General features: G+C 31.0%; 1 protein-coding gene and 2 long non-coding RNA genes across 4 annotated transcripts; 2 read left to right on the forward strand and 1 right to left on the reverse strand.

Annotated features, from left to right (window-relative positions):
* The first annotated feature begins 344 nt into the window (after positions 1-344).
* Positions 345-3268, forward strand: LOC142597494 (uncharacterized). The gene is made up of 3 exons (XR_012832211.1): positions 345-2893; positions 2975-3174; positions 3234-3268. It is a non-coding gene; the product is annotated as an uncharacterized LOC142597494 (long non-coding RNA).
* Positions 3269-10162: 6894 nt separating this feature from the next.
* Positions 10163-11407, forward strand: LOC142597516 (uncharacterized). The gene is made up of 2 exons (XR_012832224.1): positions 10163-10331; positions 10392-11407. It is a non-coding gene; the product is annotated as an uncharacterized LOC142597516 (long non-coding RNA).
* Positions 11265-14002, reverse strand: WASp (WASP actin nucleation promoting factor). Of its 2 annotated transcripts, none has more exons than XM_075730840.1 (6): positions 13526-14002; positions 13325-13465; positions 13177-13263; positions 13013-13112; positions 12806-12949; positions 11265-12727 (listed from the first exon to the last, which is right to left on the reverse strand). In XM_075730840.1, exons 1-6 carry the CDS (start codon positions 13640-13642, stop codon positions 11556-11558), a joined length of 1761 nt encoding a protein of 586 aa, XP_075586955.1. In that variant the 5' UTR covers positions 13643-14002; the 3' UTR covers positions 11265-11555. The 2 variants fall into 2 exon arrangements, with proteins under 2 accessions (XP_075586955.1, XP_046909902.2); XM_047053946.2 differs by having other exon boundaries at positions 12797-12949.
* Between the last annotated feature and the right edge of the window lie 52 nt (positions 14003-14054).

A 14054-nucleotide genomic window follows, 5' to 3' on the forward strand; every position in this document is an offset into this window, starting at 1 on the left:
ATAGCATGGTCTTTGTTTGTTGCCCGTTTTTCAGATCTCAAAACTTCAAGGTCTTCACTTATTATGATGATGATGATTCTAATGTGATGAAGACTTTGTAAACATTGTAAAAAAAAATTCGCATTGCTACTGTGTGTAAATCAAGTGAATTTTCTTTTTTTTTCGAAAAAAATAGCCCTTTAGTGTCTCTGTGTGAGTGTGAGTGTGCCATAACTTAAATTGTCACCACAATAAAAAAAAAATCTAGAACAGATTTTCCATTTCTCACACGCAGCTGAACAAACTTTGTTTGTAGTACAACAACAATAATTATGGCCAACTGTAGTGGAAAATGTATACATTTGAAGAAGATAACACGTGCATTTTTTTCGCTGTTTTTGTTGTTGCTGTTCTTCAGTGACATTTTACATTACATTTAAATTCTTTCTTTTATTTTTTTTTTTTTTATTTTCGATTGTTGATTCCTTTTATCGATTGATGTTTTTTTTTCGGTGATGACGTTGTTTTAGTAGGTAGGTAATGCACCTGTGTGTGTATTTGGAATAATAAAGTGTTTTTACCAATCACACACACACACACACACACGCCTCCATGTGATTAAAAATTCAAGGTAAAGAAAGAAAAAAGAAAAAACATTCCCATCAATCTATCTTGGTGTATTGACTATTGAATTGATTTCATTTTTTTTCTCGATTTTTTTTGCAGAATTTTTGTATATTTGTGTGTGTGTGTGCAATAATCTCATGACAAATCGATTATGTTTTTTTTTTGGAGAATGACATTTCACATTTTTTTCAGCGAATTTAAAGTGGATTGAGAAATTTTTTTTTGTGAACAATGGTGGTGGTGGTAGTTCCATAATTAACATTTTTTTCTTTCTAATCGAATGACGTTGCTGTTTTTGCAAACTTGTTGCAACATATAGGGACCGAGGTAGTTAAGGACCTTGATAATGATTGTCTTTTGTCTTTTCTTCCATTATGGTTTTTTTTCGGTTAGTGGTCATCAAATGATCGAGATCTGATCATCAATGAACAATGGCCAAGTCTGGTTTTCCATTTTCATTCCAAAATCACCAACAACGACAACGACAAAAAAAGCGATAACGACGTTTAAATGTTTTTTTTCTTTTTTTTTGAAATTTTTGAATAAATTCGACGAGACATGAGACATGATTGTTAACCGGGAGAACAATAGAAGAATGTGACTTTGGTGACTTGACTTGTTGTTGTTGCCACAAGGATCATGCTGAGATTTTATTTTGTTTTTTATTTTTCGTTTCAAATATTCACACTTTGTTGTTTTCAATCACACACACACACACAGAACCGGACTTGATTGAATCTAAAGTCACCGTAGGGTCTGCTGGATTATGTTGGTGGACTGATCGATTGATTGATTGGAAATTTTGAATTTCAAATCACTCAATCTCTCCCCTTGTGTGTATGTGTGTGTGATCTAAGCCAGTCAGTCGCCATTTAGGTTTTTTATGTTGTCGATTGTCTAATAATCGATTTGATTGAATCGAGGTGAAGGGGAAAATTCATGGCAATGAATTTGATTTTTCACATACCTAAATGAATGGATGCAATTAAAACTGAAAATAAAATGGCCAAAAACGATAAAAAGTAGAAGAAAAAATCGTAATCAATTTTTAAAATGTCTCCATTTCGAACCATTACCTGCTTGCATGTGTAACAAATTGTAATTTTATGATTCGATCACCTCCCCCATCAACTTTATTCAATTTACACTGATAGTGATGGCGATGGTGAAAAGGGCAAAGGTAATTGACCATAGAATGGAATGTGATGCTTCAATGTTCAAATCAAATTAATTGCCAAGAAAACTTCTCTATTCGGTACTATTTGAAATTAAATACCATCATCATCACTGAGTTTGTTTGTTGGTGCAATGAATGAACAGAAATCAAAAATTTTATTTGGTTATCTTCATCAACATCATCATGATCACGATAATGATGATCACCATGGCAATGTAAATGTTTTTTTTTATATATTTACATCAACCATCATCATCCGAGAGAAGAAGAAAAAGAAAAAAAAACAGCCGGAGACGACGGCATCAAATCTTTTGAGATTCATTTTTGGTTTCACTTTGTTGATGATGTTGATGTTTTACTTTCGAAACGACCAACGATGGAAATTAATTACATTTTCATTCGAATTGAACGAAAAACAAATTTTTTTTACGCTTTAAATAAGTGATTTTCGAATCAAAATCAAACACCAAACGGAATTTCGTTTCCATTCCATTCGAATTCGATTCTGTTTTGACATAGATTGTCATTGAATGTCAAAATATTTTCCAATCAAGCACTAGACCAAATTATTATTATCATTACAACATCACCAAATCATTGAATCATTGAACTTTACATTTTTGTTTCACATTTCTATCAATAACATCAATTTCAATGTGTCAATTTTTGTATTTTTTTCCTCTGTAGATCAAATTTCAATTTCGTTTTTTTTTATTATTTATTTTTCTCGGATTTTGTATCGGAATGTTGTGTCGTTGGTGCAGAACTAAACTATGGTCATAAAAAAAATCGATTCTAAACACGAATGAATGAACAGAGGGTCATAATCTTTATTTTTTTTTCTTTTATTCATCAATAACCAATGAAATGATGTAGCTATCATTTTGATCTTTTTTTTTATTGTTACGACATATATGACGACTTCATCGAATGCTTTTTTTTCTGTCCGGGTGTGTGTGTGCATCTCTAATAAGATCGAGATGATGGCGATAAGACAACATTGTAGTCTCGGAAAATTTTTCAGGTATCCGATTATCGTGCTGCTGTGTTGTTGTCTACTTTTTATTCTCTCCATTTGATTGATTGCCTATAATAAGCTTATTTAAATTGGTGAGTTTTTTTTTAAATAGAAATCAAAATAAATATCATTTTGTTTTGACTTGACTTGACTTTTCACTTTAAAACATTTAGGAGGATTTTTATTGAAGAAAAGAATTTTCACCTTTTGATTAATCTGCTTGAATTTTATAAGAGAATTTTTTCATTATGAAGAAAAAAAACATCAATGTAACAAATGTTGTTCGAGCTTAATTCGAAAAAACAAATAAAATCAAACGACCGTCATAATGTGTTTATAATCAACATGGACATTTTTAATCTGTAATGATGATGTATGTATTCCATTTCAATTTCAAGTCTTAATTAAATTAAATTTTTGCCCATTTGCCAGAATTTCGTTCTGGTCATCAGCCTTTCGATGGAAAATGACGTTTTTTACATTTTTTTTCCAATCACGATTTATAAATTATACAATTTCTTCGATAATTCTTTCAATGTTGGTTACTTTGTAACTTTTTTTGCATCACTGTCAATGTTACATTTTCACAATGTGTGTGTGTAGGTGTTTCATCTAAATTCACACCCACATCACACACTTAATTTTACTAATCAACCGGATAATCATGCAATTGATGAAATGAAACTTTGATCTTTTTTTTCTCTTTCTTGATATTTTCACGTTATCGAGAAAAACAAAATACAAAATCATTATCGATGATAGAAAACCAGAATGAAAGAAAATAGAAATTTCTTTCCGATCCACTAACACAATGATAATGAAAAATGTCACATTGACAAATTCATTTTTAGGCCCATTTGTTGTTCTTCGATACATTATCATTTGATATAAATAACAGATTATAAACGAGCATAATATAAATATATTCAAAATGTCGACAATAGGTGATGAAAACATGGGTGTGTGTGTGTAATGAAAGAAAAGAAAGAAATCAATGAGAAAAAAGTGTCATAGTTCAAAAATAATAATAAATAATCTCTGAATCTGTTGGGTTTTGATCACTCAATCTTTCATCATCATCATCATCATTGTGATTATGATTATTACAATTTTTTTCCCATTCTTTCTCCATGTTCCACGTTTCATTTCCCCTGGTTTGTTTTCAGATTAATATAGAGGCTTTTTTTCTATTAATTCCAGAAATAATGATCACACAACTACCAACTAAACACAATTTTTTTTCATGCCAACGCCTTTCATTCAAATAATGATTGTCCAAAGAAAAGTTTGTAACAAAAAAAAAATTTTTTTTTCTTTTGAAATTCATAAATCTCTAATTATTATCTCATGATTGTATTATTTCCATATAGTTGCTGTTATTGTTTTGTGAAATCTTGGATATTTATCAATGTTTTGCTAGGTTCGAATTTTTTTTTTTGGTCACTGTTTTTTTTTGTTTTTATTTTTTTTTTTTTTTTTTTTGGTCACTGGATTTCAAATTTTTTCAAAAAAAAACTATAAATGATGAGACGAAATTCAAAGTTTTTTTTTATTATTATTTTCCTGGTTTGTCAGTTTTTTCTGTGTTTACTTAACATATGATTATTATTTATTACCAAGAAGTCTACTGCATAGAATAACGACAACAAGTGCAAATGACTATATTGAAAACTTCCATGACAACGACGACGACGACGACAACTTTGTGTATAATTTTTTCCTCTTGTTCAACTTTCTCAATCACAAACTGATGAAAGATCATCTTTGAGATTTACACTGAAAAAAAACGATGTCACCAACGCATAGTCATTGAACTTTGTTCAAAAAAAAAAAAAAAAAATGAACAAACACAATAAAAATGTACAGAGTTAGTGAATGAATGAATGAATAACCCCTGGATGGATGGATGAATGAAAAAAGGTCATTCAACATGTGGCCATATATATCGTCGACGACGAAGAAGCAGAAGACGGTCACGACCATCATATCAACACAGCGAGAAGAAAAAAATTTTTTTTTTTTGCCAAGTGGATGAATGGTTTGGAAAATGAAATATAAGTGAAAAAAGTCAAAATACAACTAAACCAATCAAGAACATCATCATTTGGTCGTCGAATCGGACAAGTGGGATATGTACAAAAAAAAAACTTTTCTTTCTCTTTATTCGATCCATTCATCCTAATCAAGTCATCTGATATGATGATAATGTTGGTGTTGTATATTTTGATATTGATTCTCTCAAACATATGGTTTATTCAAAACTAAGTAAGTGAGTACCCTAGTAATCTAATTTGAAATTAAAGTTTTTTTCTCGGGCCTCATCGAATCGATTTTTTTTGGGCCCGGTATAATCATCATTATGAATTTCAATTCGATTGAAATTTTCTGGTGACAAGAGAAGATTCTTCTGTGTTTTTGTTTTTGTTTTCATTTCGAAAATTGTCTTTTTTCTTTTTCCTAAATGTTTCATGCGTGTTTATTATTTGATTATGTATGCTCGTTTTTCGTGTTTGTTTGTTTATTGATTCTTATATTAACCAAATAACACACACACACACACACAGAGAGAGAGAGAAAGAAAAAAGCCATAAAATTATTATTATTTGCCATACGAAAAAACCATGTAAAACAACAAAAAAAAGAAAGAAAAAAGAAACCATGGTCCATGGACCGTAATCTTGATGCAACACCCAACAACACTAAACACATACATATGTTAATCATCATTTACTTATTTAGTGTTTCGAAATCATTTCTGTTTTCTTTCATTTTTCTTAGGTCTTAGATTTTATTCCAGAAAGATACGAAAAAAAACCGAAACATTTGTATCAAGCATATAGCACACACACACACACAGAAATTTTTTTTTAAAAAAAGGAAGAAATCTGAGACCTGAAGCAATGTGTCATCAAATTATCAAATGTTTGTGTGTGTGTGTGTGTGTTATGTGTATAATGGAAATTGAGATCAATGAAGAAAAAAAACGATTGGAATCAAATCATCATCATCATCACATATTTGACACTGAAATCAACAATCCAATCACACACACACAGACAAAAAGATTTTTTTTCCTCCAAATAATATTTGAATATGATGGCTGGATTGGATTGGATTTGTTTGTTCCATAAGGGGATAAATTGAAAAGTTTTTTTTTCTTTTGATGCAAACAAAAATCATCGAAAAATGAAAGAAAGAAAAAGTTCAAGGCAGAGCATATATGATCCATTGCATTTCCAATGATGAGATGTTTATGGGTCGTTTGTTTTCATTTTTTTTCAACAAAAAAAAAAACTAAATTATCATAGCTTTAGGCTTAATTTGGTTTTCAATTTTCTTTTTTTTTAAATTCTTTGAATGAAGCAGAATTTTTTTTTTTGAAAAAACAACCACCGCCCACTCACTCGCACCAAACATCTATCAAGATAAAAAAAAATGGACAATCATCATGTCATTATTATCATCGTTTTAATGAAAAAGTTGAAAAAAACGAGAGAAAAAAAAATTATAAATGTCGACGATGATGACTGTGGAAAAGTCGAACAAAAGTAAAAGTTTTCCATTTCTATATACATGGCCAGGCAAAGAGGGGTATCAATTCTACTGAGAGAGTTGTCCATTTATAAACATATATAAAGCGTAAATCAAAATCAATCGAATCAAATTTTTATGAATCTGAAAGAAAGAAAATATATATAACAATGATAAAAAAAAAGACAAAAAAAAACGTGTGATACAACAACAACAATGACAACTAAGTCTACTCATCTTTAATTCGTTTCTCAATACTAATAATTATTTTTTGTTATTATTATTTCGATCAAAATAATCGATCTACATTGATCAATCAATGATGATGATGATGATGATAATAATGTTATGGTTCACTGATTATTGATGTGTGATTTTTTTTCTACTTTTCATGGTTGAACACACAAAACACATGAATTTATTTTCGATATTGGCTATTCATGCATGCTACCACCACACCATCATTGATGATGAGATGTGGTGGTTCGATAATGACAGTGAAATTCATCATCATTTTATTTTTTTTTTTTTGATTACGGTGTTTTTTTTCTCGATTCTTTCGCCTGATACGAATGAATGATTATTTTTTGACTAATTATTGGTTGGTCGTGGGTGCTAAATTTAATTTAATTTAATTTTTTTTCAAGTTGACAAAAAAAACAACAAGTTCATCATACATGAATGAATGATGTTGATGAACAACAAGACAAAAAAAAATCATGTCCCAATTTTACCTGATTATTTTCATCATCAGCCAGCAGCCAACAATCAAATGGATGATTTTCTGTAGAATGATGAAGATTTCCGATCTCTTTGTCCATTATTTTATTTGTGTTTTTTTTGTTTTTGTTTTGTTTGTCCACATACATCACCATGCTTACATCATTCATCTTTTTTTGTTTCATTGTCTGTTGTCAGATACAATGTCTAAAATGATAATGGCGATGATGAAAAGATTTAATTTCTTCTGAATGAATGAATGAATGATAATAACCATCATCATCATTGTATTTAATAAACTTTAGACTTGAAACTTAAACACACAGACACACACACACACACATTTATTAGGGTGGTAAGCTTATGTTATGTGGTTGTTTATTATTGTGCAATATGAAAAACAAAAGAAAATTGAAGAAACAAAAATTCAACTGAATGAATGAATGAATGAAATACGGGCTTGGTTGAAAACCATCTTCATTATTACCATACTCTTGTCTTGGTTGAAAACAAAAACCAAGATAATTCACTACAGTTATAGTCCACCTGGATTCATCCTTGATTGATGTGTTGTCATTATGCATCAGCTTCTGGGCTTTTTTAGTTTTTTCTTTTACTGACTATACATTGGAAACGGATTATTTTCCATACTTTACATGGCCTGGATGTAATACGTGTATTTACCAACTAAATGCACTAAAAAAAATGACGAAATTCTTCTATTAACCGATTTTTTTGCATTTCATTTCGTTCATTTGGCATTATCCAGTTGTTATGATTATGATTAGGGTTATTAACCCTGTGTGTGGTTGTTTTGATGTACCAAAAAAAAATGAAAAGAATTTATTCCAATAGAATTGTAACATGCGAATAATATAAACATGAATAAATCTCTTTCTCTCTCTAAATAATAATTTTATATGCTAAACGAACCATTGTTCCAGCGTTATTCTGATTTAGAGGAGCCATCACTTGTGCATTGCAACATCAACACCTTTCACATACACCGAACAGCAAACTTAATGCTAATCGATAAGTTGAAGAAATAGATATTTTTTGTATAGAACTGTGGTCGTTGTTGATCTTCCCCTCAATTTCCTAAACAAAAATCTTCAGATTATTAGGATTTTTGACAAGCAATTTTTCAAGAATATGGATTCGCAATATTCGGGATTTTTCTTTTCTTCATCATTCATTCAGCTGTTTCTAAACTCTGAATGGAACCATTCGATGTTTGTGTGTGATAACCTTGTATCGCATGAAGACATTGAATCGTCAACCGCTGTGGCTTTCTGCAATATTATGTTATGTGAATCAATTGGAAATGAATGAAATAATTTGAATCAATGATTGGCATTTTTTTGCTGGTGTTTATTTTTCAATTGAAAAGATTCAAATGTTTATTTATATTATCTAGATTCTAGAATATAGTGGTTTCTTTGGGTGCTTTTTGTTGTTTCCCGCATTTCAATTTATTCAATGCTCTTAATAAATCTCTTTCTCTCTCTAAATAATAATTTTATATGCTAAACGAACCATTGTTCCAGCGTTATTCTGATTTAGAGGAGAATAATGTTCGCACATATATAACATCAACAATCACAGATGAAAAGTCAATGACAAGCAATTTTTCAAGAATTGGATTCGCAATATTCGGGATTTTTCTTTTCTTCATCATTCATTCAGTGTTTCTTACTCTGAATGAACCATGTGTGTGTGTGTGTGTGTGTGTTACTGACTGACTTATGTTATGTGAATCAATTGGAAATGAATGATTTGAATCAATGATGGCATTTTTTGCTGGTTTTTTTGTGAAAAGATTCAAATGTTTATTTATATATCTAGATTCTAGAATATAGTGGTGGGTGTTTTTGTTGTTTACATTCACTTTATTCAATCTCTTAAAAATTCAACCACAAAAATAGATTGAGAATGTTAACATGAGATTATATACCACCCTACCAAAAGAAAAAACAATAGATTCACCATTCTGTTTTCTTGAGAATTTTGAATTTTTTTTTCTTAATTTGAAAATTTTCACGATTCAAATTAATCTTGTAACAGAATTTCTGGCAAATGCTGAGTGAATGGTTTTTTTTTCTCTCTCTCTTTCTCTTTAAAATCCTTTTTCATTGTCTTTCTTCTTCGTCGTAATCGTAACATATTGACCGAAGGTTTCTTGTTGGTTTTCACAATATAATACATGTTTGGCAGGCAAAATTCAAAATAAAAAAAAAATTTCTTCGTTTTGCTCGTTAATTTGGGTGAACCTTTAGATAGAAACAGACGAATCACCATTATTCAATGGCCAACATAATCATTTCAGTCGTATCCGGCTTATTGAATATATAATAAACACATTCTTCAAGTCAAACACTTGACTTAAGAGATGTGTTTGTGTTTAATAAGAAGAAAAAGAAGATGGTGATCATTTTTTTTTCTCGTTTGCTTTTTTTTTGCTTTGCTAATCAAATACATTTAACGATGGAAAAAAAACTTGTTGGCTATTCATGCAAAGTATGGTAGATGTGTGCATTATATAAACAAAGTGAAGATTTTGGAATAAAAAAAAGCCGATCACATTAAATCTGATCGTCATCATTGGATTTCTATAGAATTGTAAAAGATTTGTTTCGGACAAATAAAGGCCAAATGTCATGTTGTTTGGTCTGACCATGACCATGGTTACACACATTTGATGTGTTTACGATGTTTAATTTTGATACGTCATTACACGAATTCAGAAATAAAAATCTTTTTTGCCGTTTACAACCACATTTGAATTGAATTGAATAAACAAATCATTTGGTACTTTCTATGATCTTCATCATTCATTGAGAAATTCAATTCAGTTGAATTTGAAAACTGTTGGGAAAATCCGGGACAAACTTTTTCATTTTCTTTTTTTGGAACAATTTTTTTTTTTTGATGACATTATCACATATCATCTATTTATTTTTCCAATGAAATTCCGTTTCTTCTTTGGTTTTTGTTTCAATTGCTGAAAAAGTTCAAATTCAAGTAAATATTTGGTCAACAAATAATAGATCAATGGATGGAATCGAATTCGAATTTTATTTGAACTAAAAAAATGATCGGACAACCAGCGCCCTCCATCGGACGATTTTAACAATATCATTATTGATATTCGAATTTTATTTGTGGATTGGATCTTTTTTGAATTTTGACTAACCAAAAAATTTGTGCTTGCAAAAAATTTCATTCTCATGAAATTTCTCAACAACAACAGCAAAAAATTTTTTTGCCAAAAGAGAAAGGGTAAGGAACAGTCAAAGTAAAAATATTTTCTCCCAAAAAATTTTTCTTTCCTATGAATAGAGTCGACCGATTCAATTTTTGGTCTGTATAATCATCAATCGATCTTACACCCACCACCACCAACACCAACACCACGGCTAAATAAAAATTTTCCCACTGAAAATTTTGGCTTTCCTACGATAACAACAACGAAAAAAAATTGTCCAAAAAACGACCTAAACTAGATTAATGATTGACCTCGTCTGTAAAACGACCTTTGACATGATGCAGTTATTATCAGGATCTTTTTGCCCAAAAAAAAACCGTAAACAGCAGCAGCAGGTGTGTTCCATGGCCAACTACCAGTGACCCCCATTACACGATCTCGATCATCATCATTCATTCATTCATTCATTCATTGATGAACGAGATCGAGAGCGAATTTAAATTTTTCATTCAAAAAAGAACATGTTCAAATTCATTCAGCGGCAATAATTTTTTTCTCATCATTGAAAAGCCTCAGAGGAGTAAATATATTTTTTCGTCATCACCACATTTTCATACAACCGACGCACACGCGAAAAAAAATAACGCGACCCACTACGAATGGACCAGTTGGCTGGTTCTAATTTCATGTGAAAATATTTTCATTATTGTTCAGATCACCAAAGACCATGGTCAAACATTTAAAAGAAAACAAAATGAAAACTAGACTAGTAAAAAAGACCTTCACCGCCATCGACAACAACAACAATGGTCCAATGAACCTCCACTATGTACCTGTGGTGGTGGTGGACAACAGCAACAGTTCATTCACATTTCCAATGAATTTGAATTGTGAAAATTCCAAATTAGCCCAGCTCACCATTCAAATAGGATTGACACAAAAGAAGCAAAATCCATTTTTTATGGACAGCATATGCAACAAGTGTGTAAATTGTAAAGAAAAAATCCTTTAACATTGGAATTTTTTTTATTTCCAAAAAAAAATTTCGGTTTTTTTTTCATTTGTCAAAACTAATGATAAATGTAAGCAAGGACGGGAAAGAAAGAGAGAGCAAGTGATCAACAATGAATAAATATTTCTGAATAATAAATTTTTTTGCAGTATTTTTTTCAAAATTGAATATTGTCAATTGGTGTTGTTGTTACTTAGGTAGGTAGGTAGGTAGTTAATAATGATAATAATGACAATAATGATAATAATAATAATAATTAAGTAGATCCAAATCAAATCGAATCGAATTAATCATCCCAATCATCATCATCATCTGTATCATTTGAATCATTATCACTTGAATCACTTGTTTGATTCCAATCTTGTGCACGTTCCTGTAATGCACGTGCTAATGCATCGGCCAATGCACCACCTCTACCAATCATTTCATTGCTAGGTTTTGCATTTGCGTTTGTATCAACCTTTTTTAGATCAACACCACGACGAATTTGATCTAATAATTGACCACGTACATCAGTGGTTGAACTATTATTTCCATTTCCATTTTGACGTTGTTCCGTTGGATCTACATGATTCAATTGTGCCCCACGACGAATTTCCTCCAATAATGCTGAACGATTATCATTTGTTGATGGTAATGGTGATGGCTTATTAACGGAAACACCACCACCACCACCACCTGGACCAATTAAAGATGAAGGCGGTGGTGGAGGTGGTGGTGGCGGTGGTGGTACTGCAGCCGGTGACGATGTCATTTCATTCAATGATGGAGGGGGAGGAGGAGGTGGTGGCGGTGGTGCTGGCGCTAAAGCTGGAGCAGGAATAGCCGGTGCCATTGTTTGTTTTCGATTATTATTACCCATTGTTGTTGAAAGGCTTGATGATGATGATGATGATGATGGTGGTGGTGGCGGTGGAAAATGAACTACCGGTTGTTGCTGTTGTTGTTTATTATGATGACCACCATTATATTGCTGATGTTGACTTTTATTATAATTAGATTTCGAATTTGTTGTTGTAGGCGAAACTACAACAGGAGGCACTGATGGTATCGATGGTGGCGATAATGGTGGTGGTGGTGGTGGTAATGGTACACCAACTGGACGTCCACCAGTTACGTTTGGCCGTTGTTGTTGTGGTTGATTAATTATCGTACCATTATTATTATTACCATGATTCCAATCTTGAACAAATTGTTTAATGAATTCTGCTTCATGTTTCAATTGTTCTTGGGTGATTCCTTGTGCTTGTAAACATGATATAAGATTTTTATCAATAATTTTATCCATTTCAAATGAACGTGTCTGTGAATTCCAACCAATATGTTGTACATGTTGGAAATTTGTTGGATTTCCAATATCCGTCTTGGATATTCCCTTCTTTTTATCACGATTACGTTGTTGTTTATCTTTGTAGGGTTTATAGATACGATTAAATGATTTATTACGACTACTTGATACTAGTTATGAGAAAAAAAAAGAAATTTGAAGTCAAATTTGTGAAAAAATCAATTTTTTCCGAATCTTACATGAAACACCTTGATCAGTTGGCTGTAGATTATGTAACGATTGTTGTTGTTGATGTTGTTGTTGTTGACGTCGTTGTTGTTGATTCTGTGATGAATGTTGTTGAAATTGTGATTGCATTGCCATTGTTGGATGATTCATCGTCATTTTTTTCTCTAACAAAGTTTTTCACATATCGATAATTAGATGATTAGCAAAAAAAAGACAAATTTCCAAACCTTGAGATTTCTTTTTTCGGTTTTCCAACTTTCCTTGAACAGTTTCAAGAAAATGTTGTGCTTCTTGTTCATTGGCAAAATATAGACCAGCCATACAATCCTAATTTCAGATGAAAAAAAAACTGATGATTCTCAAAAAAAAAAACCGAAAAACCCTCACTTACATGTGCTTCGAACATATGAAATGTAGGTCGAACGTTTTTATATTCGAACGTCGTATACAATTCCTGTTCCCAGGCCAATGTCTTTTTCTGATTTCAAATTGAAAAATTGAAAAATTTCAAATTTTTTCAACAAAAAACATTCACTTACATCGTAATCATAAACACGAATAAAATAGGAACGTTTTGGATTATCTTTGACGAAACAAACAACACCCGTACATTTGATTTGCCATCGTATATGATCCGGTGGTCGTGTTATCAACAATTGTATGACCGCTGTTGATTGTGACTGAAAAATATTTTAATTCAAATTCAAATTTAAAAAAAAACAATCAAATGATGAACATACCAGACATTTTCGTCCTAATAGACTAAATACCAATTCATTTTCATCATCATATAATAGTAATGATTTACGGTTCTCAACAATCGTTGATTGTTGTTGTTGCAGTTCTAGTTTCGTCATTTGAATACTTTTCGATGAATCATTTGAATTATCCACACGTAATCATCTGTTTCAAAAAAAATCTGATCTGATGATTGAAAAATTTTTTTCAATGATAAAATTGAGATTTCGATCGATTTTATTTGTCCTCGTCATCAATTGATGATGATGATCAGCACTTGTTTTTTTTTAATTTGTGGCTATTTGGAGCTTGACAACGACGACAATCAAAACACTCGACAAACAACAACGGAAAAAAGAAAAAAAATAACTGGAAAAACAGCTCAAAATTTTCAATGAAATTTTGTATGTTTTTTTTTGCTGTTTGATTTATGATTTGATGATGATAATCGCAACCATCATCAAGAAAAAAACGAGACGTCAATGATTAGGCAACCTAAATATTTTTTTTTACATTCATTCATTCAATACC

This window comes from Dermatophagoides farinae, chromosome 4, assembly GCF_024713945.1.
Source record: "Dermatophagoides farinae isolate YC_2012a chromosome 4, ASM2471394v1, whole genome shotgun sequence".
Lineage (NCBI taxonomy): Eukaryota > Metazoa > Arthropoda > Arachnida > Sarcoptiformes > Pyroglyphidae > Dermatophagoides > Dermatophagoides farinae.

Coding starts and splice junctions, on each gene's coding strand:
- WASp (XM_047053946.2), bottom strand. CDS start 13,642: ATGACGAAACTAGAACTGCAACAACAACAATCAACGATTGTTGAGAAC. Junction 13,466..13,525: donor TATTAGGACGAAAATGTCTG/GTATGTTCATCA, acceptor AATATTTTTCAG/TCACAATCAACAGCGGTCAT. Junction 12,728..12,796: donor AACTGATCAAGGTGTTTCAT/GTAAGATTCGGA, acceptor TCTCATAACTAG/TATCAAGTAGTCGTAATAAA.